Source organism: Equus quagga, chromosome 11, assembly GCF_021613505.1.
Source record: "Equus quagga isolate Etosha38 chromosome 11, UCLA_HA_Equagga_1.0, whole genome shotgun sequence".
NCBI classification, from domain to species: domain Eukaryota; kingdom Metazoa; phylum Chordata; class Mammalia; order Perissodactyla; family Equidae; genus Equus; species Equus quagga.
The window spans coordinates 57,540,643-57,562,353 of NC_060277.1; the positions used below are offsets into that span (position 1 = coordinate 57,540,643).

The 21,711-nt window shown below is 61.5% G+C and overlaps 2 protein-coding genes across 4 annotated transcripts in view; one reads left to right on the forward strand and one right to left on the reverse strand.

Annotated features, from left to right (window-relative positions):
* SLC5A10 (solute carrier family 5 member 10) overlaps nucleotides 1-21,711 on the forward strand; it is a 74,127-nt gene that overhangs the window by 26,247 nt on the left and 26,169 nt on the right. For both annotated transcript variants that reach the window (XM_046674832.1, XM_046674831.1), the window contains 4 exons: nucleotides 27-132; nucleotides 427-507; nucleotides 1,964-2,169; nucleotides 6,338-6,473. In XM_046674832.1, coding sequence (XP_046530788.1) covers nucleotides 27-132; nucleotides 427-507; nucleotides 1,964-2,169; nucleotides 6,338-6,473 — 529 coding nt within the window. The remainder of the gene's footprint in view (nucleotides 1-26; nucleotides 133-426; nucleotides 508-1,963; nucleotides 2,170-6,337; nucleotides 6,474-21,711) is intronic.
* The window catches only part of FAM83G (family with sequence similarity 83 member G), a 29,655-nt gene continuing 10,153 nt past the window's right edge, over nucleotides 2,210-21,711 (reverse strand). The window contains exons 3-7 of one of the 2 annotated variants that reach the window (XM_046674830.1): nucleotides 16,940-17,107; nucleotides 8,967-9,091; nucleotides 7,064-8,306; nucleotides 6,764-6,842; nucleotides 2,537-2,725 (exon numbers count right to left, since the gene is read on the reverse strand). In XM_046674830.1, coding sequence (XP_046530786.1) covers nucleotides 2,676-2,725; nucleotides 6,764-6,842; nucleotides 7,064-8,306; nucleotides 8,967-9,091; nucleotides 16,940-17,107 — 1,665 coding nt within the window. In that variant the 3' untranslated portion in view covers nucleotides 2,537-2,675. Of the gene's footprint in view, nucleotides 2,726-6,763; nucleotides 6,843-7,063; nucleotides 8,307-8,966; nucleotides 9,092-16,939; nucleotides 17,108-21,711 lie in introns of both variants that reach the window. The other variant, XM_046674829.1, reaches the window with a different exon arrangement.

Here is a 21,711-nt window from a genome sequence, read left to right on the forward strand (position 1 = left end):
GCGGTCACCTCGGCCTTTCCCCCCAGATCGACCTGTACGCGGGGGCTCTCTTCGTGCACATCTGCCTGGGCTGGAACTTCTACCTCTCCACCATCCTCATGCTCGTCATCACCGCCCTGTACACCATTGCAGGTACGGCGCCCCGCAGGGCTCGGATGGGGCTCCCGCAGAGGGGCCTGACCACTGACCTGGGCATCGGTGGATCCGAGGCTGGTGGGAGCCCGGGGGCGGGAGCTGGAGGCAGAGGGCCACCTCTGGGAAGCAGTTGGTTTAGGTCAGAGAGCTGGGGACTTGAAGCCCGGCTCTGCTGGCCCAGCTGCCTCGTCCCACAGCTCACTCACCTGTGAAAGGCAGGGGACACGTATGTGGAACAGCTGTCCCTCCTCCCGAGGCCAGGCCCCTCCAGCTCCCTTGTTTCCTCTGCAGGAGGCCTGGCTGCTGTGATCTACACAGATGCCCTGCAAACGCTCATCATGGTGGTGGGGGCTGTCATCCTGACCATCAAAGGTGAGGGCTGTCCCGGCAGCAAGCCCTGTGCCATCCGGCTGCTGCCCTGCAGGACCCAGGCATCACTGCTGGGGATGTGGTGGGTTCCCTGGTCAAGCCATGAGGGTGACAGAGGCTGCCTGCTCTCCTCCTGTTCCCAGGGCCCAGCTGCATGTTGGTCACTAGCTCTGGGCCAGCCCGCGTATGGCACAGAGCTGCCTCGGGAACACAGGGCCCAGCTCCAGGCTTGACCGTGAGGTGGGGCCAAGGCAGATGTGCAGACACACAATTAGGGGCCCGCAAGACTCCCGGGCATCTGCTCCAGGTGTTTCAAATCATGTACAAGATGCCCGGAAGCGCTGCAATGACTGCTGGGGGAGAAGGGAGTTGAGACAGATCGCTGATACCGGTCTGGGAGAGGCGAGGAAGCTCAGAGGGCTGCTCCGAAAGGAAGTGAACTCCCCGTCCCCAGAGGTATGCAAGCAGAGCCAGGAGCATCCCACAGAGGGCAAACAGGGGCCTTTAAAGTCTCTTCCAGCCTCAGACTCTAGGCTCCCGGGGCTGGGCAGTTCTGACCCTTGTACGGTGTGCGTCTGTCTGCTCCGAGCACCCGCCCCGGCCTAGCCTGGGCAATGATGCTGCAGGCCCAGTGTCCGAGCAACAGGCTTCCTGCTTGGCGAAGGCAGGGAGTGGGCCTGGGGCTGAGACAGGGGTTTTCCTGTGTCCAGACTTCTGTGTATCTGCCTCCTCTCAGACCAGGGGCCCATGTCCCCAGAACCCACTGCCGAAGAGGGACCCAGGCAGCCAGGCCCAGTCTGGAGAGGACGGGAGTGATCGCAGACACAGCAAAAGCCACCGACGGGCCGGAGCTTGGCCCCACGGGACCCTGACCCTGAGGCAGACAGGAATAGTGAGGAGGCGGATATGGCCTGGGCTCAAGAGGAAGGACCCCTGGCTCGAGCCCCAGCTGGCTGGCTGTATGACCTTGGCTGGGCCCTTGGCCCTCCTGGGACCTCAGTTTCTGCCTGAGTGCCATATCACTGCCAGCCATTCTCAGCTCCGCCAAAATCACGTCCTTCCGAGCCCCTCGGTCAGGGCTTCAACACTTTAGACTCCTCAGGAAAGGCCCGGAATGCCAAGAAAAAATACTGTTGCTTCCTTGAATCGACAGTCTGAAACCTGGCAGAGAACCCCGTACCCAAGGCCAACGAACATCCAGAGGCCAACAGGACACTGGGGTGCCCACGTGCAAAATGCTCATTTAATAGTGTTATTTTAAATACAAATAAAATAGTCATTTGAACTCACCTATTTTTTTAAAACCCTCTACCCTCCGTGCCTTTCCAGACATTGGGAAAGGTAAAGTGGGGAAAAGTCAAGTTTGATGCAACAGGAAGTTACTTGTGAGATGAGGGCAGTGAAGCCGGGAGTCAGGGCCACCAGCAACAAACCAGTCCCTGTCCCCCAACCCCTCCAGCTTTCGACCAGATTGGCGGGTATGAGCAGCTGGCGGCAGCCTATTCCCAGGCCGTCCCAACCAGGATCATCGCCAACACCACTTGCCACCTGCCGCGCGCAGATGCCATGCACATGTTCCGAGACCCCTACACAGGGGACCTCCCGTGGACTGGGATGACCTTCGGTCTGACCATCATGGCCACCTGGTACTGGTGCACCGACCAGGTGAGTGTCAGCATCACTGCCTGCCCCACCTTCCTGCCGTCCGGGGTTGGCTCTGGAGGGTCGGGGTGGCCCCTCTGCCAATCCTCGGCGTGGCCCCTCGAACACCTGCACGGTGAGTCTGGGCTGGGGCCAAGGCCATGGACGGCCTGGCTCCAGGCCCGGGGACAGCATGCTAGGGGTCCTTGCGGTCCCGGGGGGCCTGGGCCCTCCGTTTGGAATCGGATGAGGCCCACTGGCCGCCGCCCGTCCTGGCCTTCAGGTGTTTCGACTGGGACAGTTTGGAGTATGGGATTCCAAAAGGACTTGGATGCTCCTCGGTGGCCCTGCCATCAGCCAGGGGGCTCCCAGGATCTGGCAGCGTGCGTGGCCCAGGGCCACCCTTGGCCTGCCAGTGATGGGGGCCTGCCACGGTTGGGCCTGCTTTCCTGGTAGAGCTCTGGACGCCTTCAGCAGTGGGGCGGCACCGTGCAGGTCCTGTGGTCCTTGACAGCCGTGGGAAGCCATCCTTATCTCTGGTCCCCGAGGCAGGGACTCCATAATAGTGGAACTTTGGGCCCTGGGAGAGAGAGAGCAGGGTAAGTGAGATCCCAGGAGCCACTCCATCCCTTCCCTCGGGATCCTTGCCGGGCAGGCTGCAGCGGCAGCTTCTGGGTTTTCCTCCTGGCCCTGCCACTCACCAGCTGGTGGTCCTGGCCAAGTTTGTTTCAAATACTGGGTGTCTCAGTCTCCCCACGTGTCACATGGGAATAATCCTGCCTTTCGTGGTTGTGATAAGGCAAATTCCACTGCTGCTCAATGCCCCTGCCCAGACTCCTCCATCTGTAAAGGGGCTGGATGGGATTGTCGGAGGCAGTGCCTTGATGCGGTCCGGGGTCCTGGTGAGTGCGGTCCTGTCCTGCCCGAGCTGTGAACCCACCAGGTGACCTCAGATAGCCAATTCCCCTCTCTGGGCAGAAGCAGCTGCTGCCCCCGCCCCGCCTGCTCCAGAAGCCACGGGCAGCTACAGGCAGCACCGAGGGTGGGAAACAGCCTGGGAAGCAGCAGACCTCAGCGGCCACAGGCCTGACAACGCCCTCCCCTCTGGACCCGTGCCCCCAAGGGCTTCACCACGGGAATGGGGCAGCCAGACCTGGGGGTGAATGAGGGCAGTCTCCCTCTGCGGTAGGCCCGGCCAACCCGTGCACGGGCTGGAACTCTGAGGCCCAGTGGGCAGAACTGGGATGTGCGCCCAGGGCAGAGTGACTTCTCCTGGGACCAGGGCTGCCTGCCCGCAAGGGGAATGCTCAGCGTGTTCCCCCAAAGAGCCTCCCTGGGTTGGGACAGTGGGAAGCGATCCAGGCTGGGAGGCTTCAGAAACCCTGGGAGGTTGCGCCTCAACTTCCCCATCTGTCACGTGGTGCCCAAGATTCCCACGAGGGCTGCACCTCACGTGTGGGCCTTCAGGGAACGCGTGGACCCAGAGCAGGTGTCTTCCCAGCTCCCCTGGGAGGGATGGGTGGGCGAGGGGCTGTGGAGGGTGTGCTGGCGGTGCCTGGACTGCCTGCTGGGCCAGCCTGGGCCCCTTCACCCCAGGGCACCTCGTTTCCTCCCCACTCAGCACGGGTCTGGCATGGCCCTGGTGTCTCTGGGGAGAACATCATTCAGGAGATTTTCCCATGAAGGCCAAGTGAACCAGCACACGGCCTGGCCTCGAGGTCAGGGCTGGAGGCCTTGTTGCCTGGATAAGACAGGGTCGGTCACACGGAGATGGAGAAGGACACCACTGACCCCAGGGGGGTCCAGAGTACCACTGGCACCAGAAGGCCACGGCCTGGCTTCAGTCTTACCCCGCCTTGTCCTCCCGCTCAGGCTGGGTCTGCCCAGGGGGCAGCAGGGCCTTGGTCCAGAAGCCCCGCAAAGCAGGGACCAGCGGGCTGGGGCCACCTGCCTGCCTGGTCCTCCAGGTCCTGTTCTGCTGTGACCCTCACCAGCACCCAGGGGCTCTGCAGGGTGCCTGGAGGGCTGACCACTCAGTCCCTTGGACAGGGTAGCCCTCCAGGACACCCAGTCTGGTCAGCGCCAGATGGCAGCTCCACATGCTGGAACCACGGGTGCTCTCCGTCATCTTCGTTAGACTTTTCACTATCTCCCAGCTCATCCATAATACGTCGGTGACACTCTCGTATCAGAAACAAACAAAACCAACAAGACAAGAGATAGAAGGCCTACAGGGCAGAGAGTGCCGGCCTGGGATCTGCCATGCCCTTCCCTGACCTGTTTCCCTGTCTATAGAATGGGGAGGCACACAAACAGGAAGGACCTCCTGGGGCCTGCCCACCTCGGCAGTGACCTTCTGTTGCCTGCTGCTGCTGCAGCTCAGACGAAGGGTCTTCCTTTTAGGCAGCAGCAGCTGCATCAATCATAACAATGACCACAATGCTTCTGGCTCCTGATGCAGGCCAGGAGTGTTGGGTGGTACCCACACCTCATTTCACTCATGGGAAGGCTCCTGTCCCCATCTCATAGCTGAGGAGACGGACACCCGGGCCAGCTGAGGACTTCTCTGAAGGGTAGGGCCAGCATCCAAATGCTCCTGGGCTGGCACCGAGCCATGGCTGGCCCTGAGGTTGCACCCAAAGGGAAGCCTAAAATTGGGGAACTCGAGACCAGCCAGGCACAGCTTGGTGGTCTACAGAGCGGCCTCACTCAGTCCTTGCAGCAACCCTGCGGGTCCGTGGGAGTCTCCCATTTTGTAGACAACGACACAGCAGTTCATGGGGGTGAAGCTGTGGCTTAGAGGCTGAGCATGGCAGTGAGTGCCGGCCTCCAGCACGGCCACGCTGGGCCTGTGTGAGAGGCGCGGGGAAGCAGGGGCCCGCTCACCCCACAGGGGAAGTCCCGGCCTTGCTGCCCGCCACTTGCTCTGCTGAGGCGCCGAACCTCAGCTTCTGCACCTGTAGAACGGGGCGACAGCAGCTGTCTCGCCTGCCTCCCCGAGCCGGCCACTGTGAGCACGGTGGGAATAATGGAGCATGATGTGCAGGGTTAGGGAAACGCTTGCTCTCTCCTCTGAGGAGCGCTGCCCGGGCTCCTGCCATCACAGGACATCAGAGAAGAACGGTCTGTCCAGGACTGAGTCTAACCCCTCACTGTCCAGACAGGGAAACTGAGGCCCAAAGTGAGGCAAGGACTTGTCCCAAGTCATGGGAAGCCGGTGGAGAAACAGGGCTGCAATCAGCTTGTCCCGCATACCCAGTGCTGCCGCGCCAGCGCCCTGTAATCAAGGCTTCACGAGAGCCGTGGCTGGGGGAAAAGCTGGGAGCGACCTGTTAGACCAGCATGTTTGCAAAATAAGTTAAAACCACAGGTAATTTCTACTTCTGAATTGCAGGTGGTGATCTAAACTGCAGAACAGATAAGGAAAAATATTTACGTTTAAAAGTTATAGATTGCACAACTCTGTGAACACTCTAGAAACCACCGAACTGCACACTTCATGTGGCTAAAAACTATGTGAATTATATCTCAGTAAAAGTATTTTTAAAAAGTTAGATTTTTTTTTAAAGTAGAATCATAATGTCAGAGTTGAGACAGATCTCAGATGCCATCAGTTCCAATTACCACCCCCCCCCCCCCAATCTGCAGATCTGGAAACTGAGGTTTAGTTAGGATCCTCCTAAGGCTACGTGAGGAGCTGCCCTGAGGCAGTTTCCAGCATCCCTCAACTACTGACCTGCAAGCTTTCCAAAACCCCAGGTTGGAAAGCTCCTGACCTCTGCCAGTGACACAAACACAGCTGGTGCCAGTGTCTACACCTGCATTGTGTAAGCACACCAGCTGCACTCGGGAGAGTACAGGGGATCAGAGGGTGGGTAGTCCCCGATACATCCGACCCAGGGTCTCTTCCAGCCCTGACAATCGGAGTGGCAGGCCAGGTAGGATCCACACGAGTAGCCTACTCGACAGTTGGGGAGACTGAGTCCCTGGAACTTGGCCCCTGGTGCTTGGTCAATGGGAGTGAGCTCTGCTCTGGGTGGAACTGTCAGGCTTGAGCTGTGGTGGTCTCGGGCGGGTCTGAGGCTAGCAGGGCAGCGTCTGTCTCATGCCGTGCCCTGAGGCCCATCAGGCAGAAATCCTGCCACAGGGGTCCCTGAGGGGGCTGGGACTCACTGATTTCTTGTGTCCCCAGGTCATCGTGCAGCGGTCACTGTCTGCCCGGGACCTGAACCACGCCAAGGCGGGCTCCATCCTGGCCAGCTACCTCAAGATGCTGCCCATGGGCCTGATGATCATGCCGGGGATGATCAGCCGTGCACTGTTCCCAGGTAGGACCAGGCGCCAGGGGCTGAGCTGGGGCTGCGGGACACCCAGGGTTCTGGGTCCTTGGCCTGCAAAGGTCACCAGAAGGGTGGCAAAGGATGGATGTGAGCCGTCTCCTGGCCTGGGGGAGCAGGGAGGAGAGTGGTCCCCAGGGCCACAATCAAAGGGACCGACATGGAGGAGGCTTGGCATAACGTCCAGACACCACTTAGTGCTGTGTGACCTAGGGGTGTAAAGGAACATCACTGTGTAGCCACCATTTTCTCATCTGCAAACTAGGGAGTGGACCACTCACGTGGAAGGGCAGCGTCAACTTCCTGTAACGCCAGGCACCTGCAGCCTCTGGGTGTTTCTGGTGCGTTTCCTTTCAGCTCCTGGCAGTTGGCTTAGGTTACCTTTAGGGACACTAGGGCTGAGGTCCCCAGAATTGGTAACGACCTGCCCACATGTGTGACCCTGGGTGCTTCCTTCCCCACCCCCGCCCCGGTCATCAGTTTCCCCATCTGTAACAAGGAAAGCTGTGGGAGCCGGGCATGCAGCAGCCTAGCAGACGGCAGCGGTCCCGGGACCCCAGTGTGCAGGGACCCTGACCCACCTGTGCTTTCTTGTCCACGGAGCGCGGGGCCTGCATCCTCCTCGGAGTGTCCACCTCCTCTCGCTCCTGATCCTGGGCCCAGGACGAGACAGCCTGGGGTCCACCAAAGGTCCCGTGGGTCATGTGGGGGGCACTCAGCTGTCGGCGGGGGGACTGGGCTGGCCCGTTGGCCACCTGCTCTGAATGGTGCCTCTGGAGAGGGGCCAAGCGCTCCCTCACCTCAAAATACTCGTCTGACACGGAAGAGGAGGCCACCGAAAGCCGCCGGGGGCCAGAGCCAAGGCCAGAGCTGCCCGAGAGGCTGTCCTGGTCACTGAGGGTCACATAGTCGTCGTCATTTTCCTCCTCTTCCCCATCCAGCCCATTGGGGATGGCTGGCCCCCTGCCATCGGGGTCATCCTGAGGCGTGGACAGCTGCCGCTGGAGCAGGGCATGGCCCGGGCCGGCCGTCCTGGACAGCCCGTGGTCTGCCCCATTCTGAGGCACCCCCTCTGCAGGGGTCTCCAGGGCCCAGCCGACACCACTGCTGTCCTGGGCAAGCAGGTCTGCTACAGGGACTGTCCGGGGCTTGGGCACCGGGGGCCGTGATTCAGGGTCCCCCCGGGGGAGGCCATTCTCAGCTGGGACCCCGTCCTGAGGGGCCCTGGGCGCTGGGGCGGGGCTGCAGTCCTGGCTCTGCCTCCACTGGGCGCTGGCCTGGGACGTGTCTCGGATCTTGATGCGGTTCATCTGGCTGGGCTGGGGGTTCCAGATATTGGGGTCGATGATATTGATGTAGCCCAGGATGTCACTGCCAGGCTCTGGGTCCGGCTCCACCCACGTGGGCAGGTACTCGAACATGTTGGCCCGCTCCAGGTTGAGCAGCCCCGGGTGGATGGGCAGGAGCGGCTCGGGGAGGTCTCCCGGCCGCTCGGCCAGCGCTGCACCCTGCGGCCCTGGAGGCCTCTTGACATCTTGCTTCTCAGAGGAGCTCTTGGCAATCTCGTCGGCACTCTTGGCCTTGACCAGCGCATACTTGGGGTTGACAAGCTTCTTGGCCACGGTGCCTGAGGGCACCAACGGGACCACGGAGGGCAGCACAATGGGCTCTGGCTCGGGCTCCTTCTCCATGGGGATGCCCTTGAGACTGACGCTGTGCGACATGAGGTACAGCTCCTGGAACTGCCGGTCGAACATCTCTACCACCTGGCCGGACAGCACGGAGATCACATTCCGGTCCGTCCTCGCGGCTGACCACGTGAAGCTACAACACAGGGGGAGGGGCAGCCAGGTCAGGCACGTGGGGACCTGTCTCCTCCCCTGGGCCCTGAGACCACCTGCAGTGGGCGTCTGAGCAAGCCACTGTCCACCCACAGGCCGGTGTTCATCAGCCTGTGGCTTGTGGGGCAGTGGGACGGGATCGAGAAGCAAGCAGACCAGAGGACGGGGCACCAGCCTTGGGGTCAGACCTCGTGCAACTCAGTTACCTGGAGCCACTCTCAGCCATGTAAAACAGACCGTGCTGCGCTGCTCTTGGGTGCCACAGCACCCCTTACGGCTGCATGCAAAATGCCCAGGGCAGCCCGGCACCTGGCGTCGTCCAGCATACAGTGGCTGGTGCTATCACTGATGTCTCTGACCAATGACCAGAGTGACTGCCCTGTGAGCTCGGGAAGATGCAGCTTGGCCTAGGCCACATCCCACCTCCAGGCTGGAGCAACAGTCGGCAGACAAAAGCCGTCCTCAGCCTGCTTCCGGGGCGGGCGGGTGGCGTGCGGGCGTGCCCCAGCCTCGCTCACGCCTCAGCAGTTTTGGGACCAATGAACCGGAATAACCAGGGTGTCATAAGGCAGGATTACAGGCAGAAACCCACTGGGAACCGGAGCCGCCTCTCCCCTCAGCCCCGAGAAAGCAGAAGAGTCACCTGTAAGAACCACAGATGGCCCTGTCTCCATCCACGAACATGAACTTCTGGGCCAGCGCGCCCTTGAACTTGGTGGCCGACCTCGTGAAGAACTCTGTGCCCCCGCTGCTCCGCACCCTGAGGTTCTGTGTTGGGCGATGAGAGACGGAATTACACAGTGGCACCGGCCACACCAGGGGCGCCAGCCTCTGCCCGGGGCTCACGGAGGGCTTTGGGGGAGCTCTCATGGGGGACAAGGTGGCGAGGCCTGGAGAAAGGGCTGGTGTGCGTGGGACCACAGGGTCCGGGCCAAGGCTAGAAGCGGTGGGACATGAAACGAGAGGAGAGTAGGGGCTGGTGACAAAGGGCGCAGTGCAGGATGGACTGGGCGTGGCCTGAAGGGTGTCCACAGAGCAGCCCCACCAAGACAAGAGCCGGCTGGCCAGGCCGGGGTGGGAAAGGCTGCTGCAGGTGGTAGGAGGCTGGTGCAGGGTCTCAAGCAGAAAGGTTGTGTGGACACATTTTAGGAAGGTCCCGCTGATGGCTGGGGGCTATGCAGTGGGGTGGGGATGGGGGGCTGCCCTGAGGGACCTGGGTCTTGCCCTCTGGCAAATCTGTGGCCTTCCCAGGATGAGTGACCGGCTGGGCCTCTCCCAGGGTCTTCTCCACACAGGTGGTTTATCGTTCCCACTAAGCTTTGCTCACTGAGGGCAGGGCTCACAGCAAACCATCCTACTTCCTCTCGGGCCAGCCACTGCCTGGTACCCAGGAGCAGTTCAGTAAACGGTCAGATCCCACTCCCTACTGGGCTGGCACTGCCTGGCTCAGGAGCAAGCCAGAAGGCCCTGAGAAATCACAGGAGGGAGGGCTAAGACCCAGAGAGAAGGGGGTTCTCCCAGGCATCCCGGACAGAGCCAGGCCCACCACCCCTGCGGGTCCAAGGCCAGGTCGCCCCTGCCTTTCTCTGGACGCCGGCCATGGAGGGTCCTCCCTCTCTGCCGTGGAGTCTGGGTGTCGGTGGGCCTGGTGCTGCAGGGCTCCGGTGCAGGCTCCCCTCAATGGCAGGAGGCTCTTGCTCTGAGGGAGGGGCAGGTGTGAAAAGCCAGTGGTAGGGCATGGCAGACCCCAGGAAGGGCAGGGCAAGCCCGGCTGAGACCCAGGAGTTGAAGGGACAGCTGAGGGCACCCCAAAGTAGAACCTCGGGCTGGGCTCATTTGGTGCAACCATTGCCAGTGCGGTGTGTTAGAAACAGAGGCTTCTGGGGGCCCCAGAGATTCGGCTCAGAACTGGGGTCAGGCTGGGAATTACATTTTTAACACAGCTTCTGGCACTGGGCTGTTACACCTTCTGTGACTTCCACACCTGTCCCCCCACGCCCCCCCGCCCACTCACTGGCCCCAGCTTATTAACTGCCCACTTCTTCATTGACCCCCGCCAGGGCCCCCAGCTGCAAACACAGAGATGACTGTGCCAAGGATCCCACACTGGAGGTGAGGGGGAGGCTGTGGGAGGGTGGGGCAGGCTCCAGGGCAGGCTGACTTCTTGGATATCATGTGAAAGATGAGGAAGAGGGGGTGAGGGTTACCATTCCAGGCACAGCATTCCAGATGTGGGAATACAGAGGCCCAGCAATGAGAGCGGCAGTGCATCTAAGAAATGCAAGGACTTGGAGGAGGCGGGTGGGTGACAGAGCCTGCAAAGCGGGCCCAGCTGGATGCTGACATAAGACCCTACACCTGCTGAAAGGCCTGGCTTGGCCCTGGGGGCAGTAGGGAGCCATGAGAGGATTTAGAGCAGGGAGTGATGTGGTTGGAGCTACACCTGAAGAAGAGTTCTGGCAGTGGGAGGATGTGTGAAATGAAGGGGGAGCCAGAGGTGGAGGACACAGAGGGGCTGCTGTGGGTGAGGAGTGGACCTCAGGGAGATGGGTGTGGGTCTGAGGGAGCTGGGGCCTGCCCTGCACTCCAGCCCACTACCCCCAGGAGTACCTGCATCCCTCCTTTCTGTGAAGGTCCTGGACCCCTCTCTGCTCGGGGTAGCCTCAGGACAGTGTCCACAGACATTGAGGGGCGAGTCCGCAAGGATGCCCACCTGGCTATGGAGTGAACAATCCTTTTGTTGTTGGCCCAGCCCAGAAGGCAGATAAGCCTCTGCTCCCAGGGCCAGCCCACCCCTGCCCCCAGGCTGCCTGTCTGCACACAGCCAGCTCAGCGGGAAGCTGGCCCGGGTCCAGGACAATTAGTGCTTGTGACTTTGTACCCAACGCAGAGCATGCTCGGGACCAGAAGTCAGAACAAAGATCCTGGAGGCGGTGTGAGGCCTTCCCTTGTCACCTGTGCCTGACCGCAGCCCAGCCCCGTGGCTTCTGTGGGCTCCTGGCCCAGCACTCCACATGCTGGGGCCACAGCCTCTCGTGGCCTGGAAGGATGGCCGCCAGCCTCAGCTCCCCTCGCCAGCATCTGCCCCACACATCCTAAACTTTGTCCCAATGATGGGCTCAGAAGTCGCCGCCCTCATCTCAGTGACTCACTCCGTGTGAGAGGCAGGCCCCGCTGTGCCAGACTCACCGTGTGACTCGAAGCTAGCCCTCTCTGGGCCTTAGTCTCCCTGTCTGCACGCTAGGGCGCTGGCCTCAAATCTCAGGCCCTTGGGCCCTAGGGCTCAGCAGCAGGTGGAGCTGTAGCGGCGTGCCCCTTCCCCCGTGGCCTGCCTGCTTGTTCCTGGTGAGCCCCGCCCCATGGGGCCCAGTCCGGATGAGGTAACGTCTCAGGAGCCAGGCTCGGGGGAACAGGGGTGGAGGACCCACAAAGACGCATTGTCTCTGAGCCCTGGACACCCCCAGCAGAGCACGCAGCAGGTAGGGCGGGGACACCCAGGCTGGCCCACTGGGGTGTCCTGGGTAAGTCCTTGGCCTCTACAGATCCTCAGTTTCCTCATATGTAAGAGGAGGCGGTGATGGCTCCCTGAGAGCATCATGGGAGGATGGCCGGGCAGCATCTCATCCTCTCCAAGGGCAGCTTGTGTCCTGGCGTGTATAGGGCAGGGTAGGGTGGGCACTAGGGCTGGGGCAAACCCACAGCACCCGCCCTGCACTCCCCCTGGGGCCTCCTGTGCTCACACGGCCCCCAGTGCTCAGGCCTGGGCTGGTGGGAAGCATAGGGGACAAGCCCAGGCCCCCTGAAGCAGGGCGGGTCCAAGGCATGCTTGAGCTCCAGCCAAACCCAGCTCCAGGCCTGGCACCAAACGGACGCCAACTTGGCCTCCGCACCCCTCGGTTTTCTCATCTGTGAAATGGGTCGACCCACCCCCTTGCCTCAGGGCTGCTGCCAGGGCTGAGTGAAGCCATGATGCACACCAGCACTCAGTGGGCGCTCTGCAAACACAGGCGACAGAGGGAGCTATGACAGCACGTGCGGCGCCACGTGAGTGGGGCTCTTTCCTCCAGGGGAGCAGGAGGGCCTGAACACAGAGGAACAGGAAACATCTGGAATGGCATGCACTCAGGCCCAGGAAGGCCAGGGCTGTCAGCCATAGTGACGGTCAGGTGGGCTCAGGAAGGGGAGCAACTTGCCCACGGTCTCCCGGTGGGCGGGGTCCAGCCCCTGGGACTGAGGACAGGTGAGGACAGCCTCCAGCCGCACCGTGGCAGCTCCTTCACTCCCCACCCTCTGCAGGGGCCTGCTGGCATCCTCTGGGCCAGAGCAAGAGAGTGGAGACCCAGAGATGCATCCTGACCAGGCCTGCTGGTGACAGCGAGATCAGGCCAAGGGGACAGAGCCCTCAGGTGGGAGGCAAGAGCCCATGTGCCCGTGTGCTGGGTGCCTGGACAGTCTCTGCTCTCTTCTAAAGGGGCTGTTCCACTCTCTGTGCTGGGGAGGGGAGCCAACACTCACCCCGGCCCCCCGGGGCTGTCGTGAAGCTGGGAGGGGAAGCATTTTGGGGGCGGGGGCTGGGGCAGGGCTGAGCCAGCTCAGCTAAGGGCCTTGACTGAGGGGCCCCTGGCTCTTCCCCTAGGCGGGGTCACTCAGCTCGGCACTGTGGAGACTCTGGGCTGGGTTGAGTCTCTGTGGTGGGGCTGTCCTGTGCCTCACAGAACGTTTAACAACACCCTGGCCTCCACCCACCGGCCGCCAGGCGCGACCACTACAAACATCTCCAGACCCTGCCCATGTCCCAAGCCGGCGACCCCTCTATTGAGAAGCACCGCCCACACCCTGAACCCCGTACCGACCCAGGCCAGGGCAGGGCAGGCAGGATGGGCAGGAGGAAGCCATGGGCACCAGAGGGGCGGGGGCTGGCCTGTCCCGTGTGGAGCCTGAGCTGCAGGCCGAGTCCACGCGCCCTCACCACGCGCCCTCCCACAGCGACCCGGGCTGGCGCTTCTTTGTTGATCAGAAGTAGGTCCAGCCTTCGCCCAAGTGGCTGCTGGTTTTTCCAGTTGGGCTGCAGAAAGCCGGACTGGCTTTTCAGATGAGCCAGGCATCTCACAGCTCCCGTCCTGTCCTACGCTATGAGCCTCGAGGCCCAGCCCAGCTCCCACTGGCTCAGGCCATCCCTTGGCACCCAGCCTCACCCCCAAATGTGGCTCGGACTCGTGGCCTGGCCCTGGGCTTGGGTGGAGTGAGAGGGCTGAGTCCTCTTCTCAAGGCCTGTTCCCCCTTTGTCATATGGGGCCATCAGTCCCACATTCTCCACCTGATGGCCCTCAGGGGCCAGCTGAGCCAGCAGGCAGGGGCACTTGGGGACCTTACACCGTGGGAGGTGCTGGCACGTGTCCTCCCACCTCAGCTAGAAACCAGGAGGAGGGTGGGTTCTCAAGCAATAGAGCTCAAAGCTCAGGAGGCAGGGAGGGCTGCCTGGAGAGGGAGGTGTGAGGGTGGTCCCCAGCCAGACCATGGCTCAGAGGGGGAAGGGAAGCCTCTTGGCACTCAGACCAGAGCTGGGGTCTCATGGGAGGGCCACGCCCATCTCCAACCACAAGCAGGCCAGCAAGGGAGCTCCTTACTGAATGCCCTGCCCCACGCCTCCTTCACTCCTCACAGCAGCCCCGCCAGATAAACGATCATGTGCCCATTTTCAGATAGAAGACTGAGGGTCAGAAAGATCTGGTGTCTCTGCCCAAGGTGACAATGCAGGTAGCAGGCCTGGGGCTCAGGCCTGGCTCCTGGTGTTCCCCCAGACTGGTGGCCAACATCCCACCGCCATAGTCACCACCATGGTATGACCCCACCAGGTGCAACCTGTATCCTGGCCTGGAGGATCTGAGGGCAGGTGGCTGCAGAGCTGGGCAGGGACGGCGAGCGGCTGAGGGCATGAGGGCATGAGGGCGGGCCCAGGGATTACTGGCAAAGGAAGTGCTCCGGAGACAGGTCCGGGCCCAGCTGGCCCGCGGGCAGGGAGGTGGGCCGTGCAGGCAGGCCCTCGACAGGGTGACACTTGGCCAGGGCTGGGCCCACAGGAGCCTCTGGCCACCCGCCAGGCTGTGGAAAGGGCAGGCTCAGGGGTGAGAATGAGGAGGCCGGGTCAACATAGTCTTTCCCCTGAAAGCACCCAGCCTTCCCACGGTGTCTGGCTCCTGGGCACGTCACCCTGAAGTCCCTGCCACCTTCCCCAGAGCAGGGAGGTGGGCCATTGCTGCCCCTCCCACACCCTGGGCTATAGCCTCATTTCAAGCTCAAGGGGTGGGGGAGGCCTCGCACCCATCCCCCCCACCCCTGCCCAGGGCTTGGGGTCTATAATTTCTTGTTATTGCCAGCAGCTGAGTAACTCCCCGTAGCTCACAGCGTGCTTTTACAACCATCATCTCCTCTAATTTCATCCTCACACAGCCTATGAGGCATCATTATGGCCGTGAGGCGCTGGAGGCCCAGAGAGGTGGGGCCATGTGCCCAAGTCCCACCAGGCAGCAGCCAAGAAGCCCGTGTGTGCACCAGGCTGGCCCTGTTGGCAGGTGCAGGCTCAGCCGGGGAAACCGGGCACCAAGGGTCTGCGCCCTCCTTGTCTGTGCCAACCTCTCATTACTGGCTTTTAGGTCCAGCCCCTGACTTGGCGGAATGCATCTGGGCAAGTCACAGCCTCCCTCAGGCCTCAGTTTCCCCATCTGTCCTGTGGGAGCCTAGTCTAGATGGCCTCAAGGCCCCTTCTGGCTCGGGCTTTCCAGGCTCCCACAAAGCTCTGGGGCTGCAGGAGGTCCTGAGGCCCCCAGTCGCACTGGGAGCAGAGGGTGGGATGGGTGGGCGGCGAGGGGCAGGAGCTGACCTCGCAGGGAGCAGTGAGCCCTCTGGGCCACATTCTCAGCCAACCCAGCCACCTCCCACTCCCCGGGAGTGCTGAACACTGCGGAGACCCGCATCTGGGACTTCCCTACTGAGAAAAGGCCAAGGGCACTGGACAGGGGGCGAGGCCTCCAGAGCAGCCAGCCCCAGGTCCGGGTCCCACTCCCTGCCTCGTCACCTGTCCACCGGGGGAATGGCAGGGGCTGAGTGATGGGACGTGTGTGAAGCACCACTGGGCATGTGGCAGGGCATGGCAGGGGAGGCCCGTCGGGTCTCTTCCCCAGCCTGTGAAAAGGCTGCACAGGGAGCCCTGAGGTTGTCTGATCTGCTGCCCACAGGGCTGAGGCCTCTGCAGTCACTTTTCAAAAGATGCCTTTTCCACACCCTGGACCTTTCGGCATGAGCTGTCTCCCCAGGGAGTCAATTCTCAGTGCTAATTACAAGGCGAGCAGTGCAGAGGGTGAGCGTGGGGCTTGGGGTCAACTCACCAGGGACACCACATAAAAATGTCCCAACAGTCAGAGACTCGCCGCCCAGAGAGCTCACGCCCACTTGAAAGGACCCACTGGTGTGGGGGGCACACTCAACAGATGCCGACAGACCACAGGCACAGGGCCCAGCCCCTGGTTACCCAGCTGGCGTCGCCCTTCTCCCGGGATTCTGTTCGGATCACAGGCCCGAAGCCCAAGGAATTCTGACCTGTTGGGGGTGGGGCCCAGCCGGGGTTCTGAGCCCCCGCTCCCCTATCGTTCACGTACCAGTGGTGAGTGACACCTGGGCGCCTCTACCTCCTCATCTGAAAATGGGAACAACTGCCGTGTCCCATCCGGCAGTGCGGAGTAAATGAGTCAGCCAGGTGGGGTGCCGAGGACGGGCCTGGGACCCGGCAGACACTGTGGCAGGATCGGCTGGCACTGTGCATACTGATCCCTACTCTCTGGGAAACATGCACACAGTATGTGCCAAGTGATGGCTGGGTGGAAAGAGGGCTCCCTCTACCCCCAAGCAAGGCACCGAATGCCAGGGTGTCCAAGCAGAAGAGCCCACACACCCCTCTGTTGGACCAATGAGATCCTAGAGCCCAGAGAGGGGAGGCGACATGCTCAAAGACACACAGCAAAACAGTACTGAGAGCCAGCCCACCAGACGGCCCACCTCTGCTCCCTGGGCCCTCCCTCTACTCTGCTCTTGCTCCTCAAATCCATTTCAACTCTGCAGGCCTCAAGGAAGCCTTCTCTAATCTCAGCGCAGGGGAGCTTCCCCTGTCCGAGCCAGATACTAAAGCCGGTGGGAAGACATTCTACAGAGACAGATTTTGCCCTAAACTCAAGAAAGGACTTCCTGGGAGTCAGAGGTCTCCCGATTGGAGGTGAGCTGCTGGAGCCCAGGTGGTGAGCACCATGTCACTGACGGTGTGCAAGCCAAGACAGGTAACCAACGGGCATAGGCGGCTTTGAAATAACATGTGACGTAGCGCCCTGCTCCAGCACCTGGTCAGCCGGACCTTACTCAAGGTTATCTTATCTCTGACTGTTGGAGGCAGGTAGTGTCCTGTCCCTCAGGGCATTCAAGCAGAGGCCAGGTGACCACCTGGCAGAAGGCTCTAGGATCATTGAATTCTGTGTGCCCAGCACAGGCTCCATCCCTGGAAGGCAGGTGCTCAAAGTGTTTGTTGACTGACTGAGTGACCAGTCAGCCATTCATGACCTGCTGGCTCACCTTGAGGTGCCCCAGGTGCATGCAGGCCCGCTCACACATGTGCAGGAAGTACTTGACATTACTCTCATCCACGATGATGTACACTGCCACTTTCCTCTTGAAGCCAGCATCCAGCAGGTCTTTGAAGATGTCCACATCGGTGAACATGTCCATGACCACAGCTATCACCTGCGAGCGGAAAGAGAGACCAGGGATGTCAGGCAGCATGGCAGATGGCAGTGGGGACAGGTGCCTCAGCAGGATGCATGGCCCTCCCTCGCCCGCCGCCCTCTCTGGGTGCCCACTCGAGCCCTGCTCCCCACAGCCTCAGGACTGGGACAGGGAAGTGACGGGCTGGGGCCTCTCTGGCCCCAAAGTTCTAGGCTTAGGATTCAACACTTGGGATACAAGATCCTCGATTGGTGGTGCAGACTGGACTCTGGGGCAGCAGGGAGCACAGGAGAAGCACGTTCAACACACCCGCTGCTTCCATAACACAAGACCCTGGAACACAAAGCCCAGTCACCTGGCAGGGGAGGAATGCAGGGAGGGGAGAGCTGCCGAGGAGCCCGGGAGGAGCAGGCTCTCAAAGGTCGCAGAGTCAGGAAGGGTCAGTGTCATGAGGAGCGGGCCAGTCCCCTCCGTGCGGGTGTCAGGGCTCAGCCCAGGGGTCCTGTTTCAGTCCATTCTGGGGTTGCATTCTTGAGTCAGGACAGGCCACGCCACTGCCCTCCATCCACTACCCCAGGATGCCGAGATGACGCAGATGTGTCAACAGCTAGGGAGGAGGGCCAGCAGCTGGCACACTGCTTGCTGAGGTCACCCCTGTGTCCCTGGGCTGGTGTGGACTTTGGCAGGCTCCCTCACTGTCACCTCTTCCGTCTGGTTTGGAGAGAGCCCAAACCAGCACATGAGCACTTCCTGTCATCTGACAACATCTGTCCCCACAGCAGCCGACCTCCAGCCTCCCGGACGTGGCTCAGGGTGAGTCCCAGAGGTCAAGGTGCACTGCCCCACCCCCAGCCCAGTGTGAGCAGTGACTTGAGTCAAGGCACAAGGAGGGCAGAGGCGTAGGGAAAGGACAGGGCCATGAACACGCTGGCCTGCTTCAGGGGTGGTCAGGGGGCGCTTGGGCCTGGGGGGCTCAGGGACTGGCAGGCTCTGGTCCTCATCTCTCCCATCCCCCTCCCTGCGCCACTGGGTAGCAGTGGGGAGCACGAGAGACTTGGGCCCAATGCTCCTGACCCAGACAGATGTCCAGCCCCTCCCACCTTCCAAGGCACGCGCCCCCACTCCACCCTGGGTCTGAGAACCTCCTGGAGGAGCCTGACACAGAGAGGCTGGGGATGTGCTCTGGGCCACACAGCAGGCTGGGGCTAGTCAGGCTAGAACCGACCCAGGCCAGCCAGGGAGCTGAACTCACTCTCACCCCAATAATGAGGGTAGCCTGGCAGGTGGCCTGGGGTCTGCTGGGGATGTGTCTGCACACTCCAGCAGGCTCACCCCACTGGCCCCTGCAGGCCCATCTGGGCTCCTCCCAGGCCTCAGGCCCCTGCTGACGCCAGCTGTGCATCCAGCAGTAAAGCTCATACCCCTGAGAGCTCTTCCCTGCCTGCCCTGCCATGGACACGATCTCTGTGTGACCCCGAGCAAGACACCCAGGTTCTCTGGGCCCAGCGTGCTCATCGGTACAATGGGTGCAGCAGAGCTGTGGGACCAGCCAGGGCTCCCTGATGGCTCATGCCCAGGCTCTTCTCTGCCCTCTGGGGCACAACAGCTCGCTGTCTTTGAATCTCTGAAGGGATGTGTGAGGCAGGGCAGAGGGAGCAGGTCCAGTCTATGAGGGGCTGGGACAAGCAGGGGGAAGCCACGAGGAGGAGGTCAGCACCAGAAGAGGAAATGCTTTCTGACCCAAAGTTAGGCAGAGGTCTTGAGAGGGAGTGAGCTCCCCATCCCAGGAGATGTTCAAAGAAAGGCCAGAGATTGCTTGGCTAAGGGGTGGCTGAGAGGACGGATGAGACACAGTGTCACTTCCGGGTGGGCTCACAACAGCTGTGGGTGTCACTCCAGTCGAGGGTTACAAGACCCTGAGGTGGGTGGGCTGGCGGCAAGGACTTACTCATCTGGACCGCACAGCCCTGGGATCCCCTTGGATAAGCCGTTCCTGCAGGCAAACAGCTGCACGCGCCACCGCAGAAAGAGTGCAGCACCGCCCCCCTGGCCCCCACCACTGGATCAGTCCGGTCTGGTTCCAGGCCCTGCCCGCCACGGCAGACAAGGACTTGCCCCGGGCCTGGGCTGGGGAGCGTGTCCCAGCAGCACCCGCTCCACGTACGTCCATCTCCACATCGCCTGATCCAGGGACGGTCTGCTGTCGGGCGGAATCTGTTGGGGCCTGCCCCAGATGGTGGATCCCCATGGGGTCCCGGGACTGAGTGCTGGCTCTCCCCAGGCATTGGGCTTGGTGCTGGGGGTGGTCAAAGGAGGGCTTGCAACAGGTGCCACCTGAGGCTGGGGGTGGGGAGGAGGGCTTGGCACTGCCCAGGGAGGCCCCCACAACTTGTCCACTGTCAGAACCACACAGGTTTCTTGGCAGCCCTTGAGTCCTGCATGCCCTTCCCATTTCGCACACGCCCCACCCAGAGCACATCCTGCTCAGACAGTGCGAGCCAGTCCTGGCCCTCACACTGCGTGCCGCTTTATGACAAGCCCTGACAACAGCACCTCGTTCAGGCCTCACAAACATGCTGTGAGGCAGTGGTTATTATTCCCATTTCACAGAGAGGGAAACTGAGGCATGGAGGGACTCACTCCCTTGCCTAATTATCTGTTTGGGTGGCCCAGCTCGCCAGTGACACTGGGAGCTCATCAAGGGGAGAGCCCCCGTCCAAGCCCAATGTGGCCTCGGGGTGCTTTTGTCAACTGAGAACAAGAGCAAATGGCTTGGCCCCAGAGCGATGGTGGGAATGAGGGCCACCTGAGACAAGCCACAGACTCCCCGACCCTCGGTTTCCCTATCTGTCAAATGGGGGTGTCGGCCAGGCTCACTCCTATGGTCTACCCAGCTCGCACATCTGCGGCTTGAGCACAGAGCTGCTGGCCCTGCCTGGAGGAAGCAGAGGCCGCCTGCAGCAGCCCCAGCCAGGTCCCGCGCGGGTCCTGGGCCAAACCCGTGGAAAAGAGGGAGAGGAGGCTGGAACAGGGAGACCGCTCCCACCCCGCCGTGTGTTAGGAGATGGCACTGGTCAAAAGGCAGGTGGCCTGGGTCTAAAGCTGGCTCCTCGTGACCACAGGAACCAGCCGTGTCCATGTGAGTGGTTCCCAGGGTGGGGACGGCAGGCATGTGCGTGTCCCATATTCCAGGCTTGGCATCGCTGGCAGCACCAGCCCCCCAGTCCAGTTCCCGAGGGAAGGAGGGAGGCCGCCGGTCCCCACACGTCTTACTGAGGGGAAAGCCTTCTCTTGAGATGCAGCCCAGAACCAGGAGGGACTGAATACCCACGGCAACCATCCTGATTCCCGGCGCCAAGGAGCAGCAGGGTGGTGCTGCGTGACGCCCGGGAGTAGGCGGTGAGAGGATGGCCATGCCAGGAGGGGGCCAGCAAGGGCAAAAGGCAGAGGCGGGTCAGGCCGGGCTGGAAGGGGACACGCAGGGACTGGTATCGGCACGGGGCCTCAATGCGCCTCATACCTAAATGCCTCCCCATGTCTCTCGGGGGGTATGTCATATGTGCAAGCCCCCAGGATGTGCTCTTCCTCCAGCAGCTCCCCACTCCTCCTTTCCCTCGCCATGCCCTCCCCAATCCCACAGATCTGCAGGTCCTCCCCACCCTGCCTCCTACCCGTGTCCCAAATCCCCTGCCTCTCTCCATGCAGCTAAGACTGTCTCTGGCCTTCCCCCCTCCACCCACCCCACCCCCCTGCCAATCTCCTGCCGGTTTCAGAATCCCCAAAATATCCTTGGGATGAGTGGACAGACATACACCCCATATGAGAGATGTAGACACTGTGGCCCAGAGAGGGGAGGGGACTGGCCAGTGGGGTGGTGGACATGGGTCTCTGGCACAGGCCCCCGATGCTCCACCATGAGCCCCCCCATCACTCAGGCAGTTACGGGCAGACAGACATACCCCACCTACCCTGGAGCCCAAAAGCGCTCCAGACATGGTGCACAAGCAGGCAAATCCCTCGTGGCCTCACTTTCACCGCCTGGAAAGTGCAGGAGACGGGGACACTCTCGCATCTCTGGGTCTGACACTCCACAGAGGGTGGCAGCACAGGCTCCAGACTATCCTCCCGGGAAGCTGCCTGACGTCAGACAAGTGCTTTGGTTTCCTCACGGGGTGACAAAAATGCCACCTGCATGGCTGTTAGAGGGTGAAGTGAACGAATGCAGGTGCAGAGCCAGCGCAGGACCTGAGAGCCCATGCTTAGCAGACGCCAGCTGCTGCCTTTGCATCGCACCCACCCAAGGCCTGATCCAGCAGACCTGTAGCACCCCCGGGGCGGACAGGCTGGGAATCATCGCCACCCGTCTCCTGCTTCCCTCCGTGCCAGCCGGAAGGCTGGTGGAAGGCAGAAGCTCACAGGAACAATACAGGGAATGCTTCAGACTGTCCTAAAGATTGGGACAATGACCATCAAGACCTTGGATTCAACTTCCACTTCCAGCCGTAATGGAACAATAAGGCCTGCACTTACCCTCCGACTTTAGCAATAAAAAACCAGGCAAAATCTATGAAACCATGGCCAACAGGTAGCACAGCCAGTGCAGTAATCCCTAAGAGAAGAGA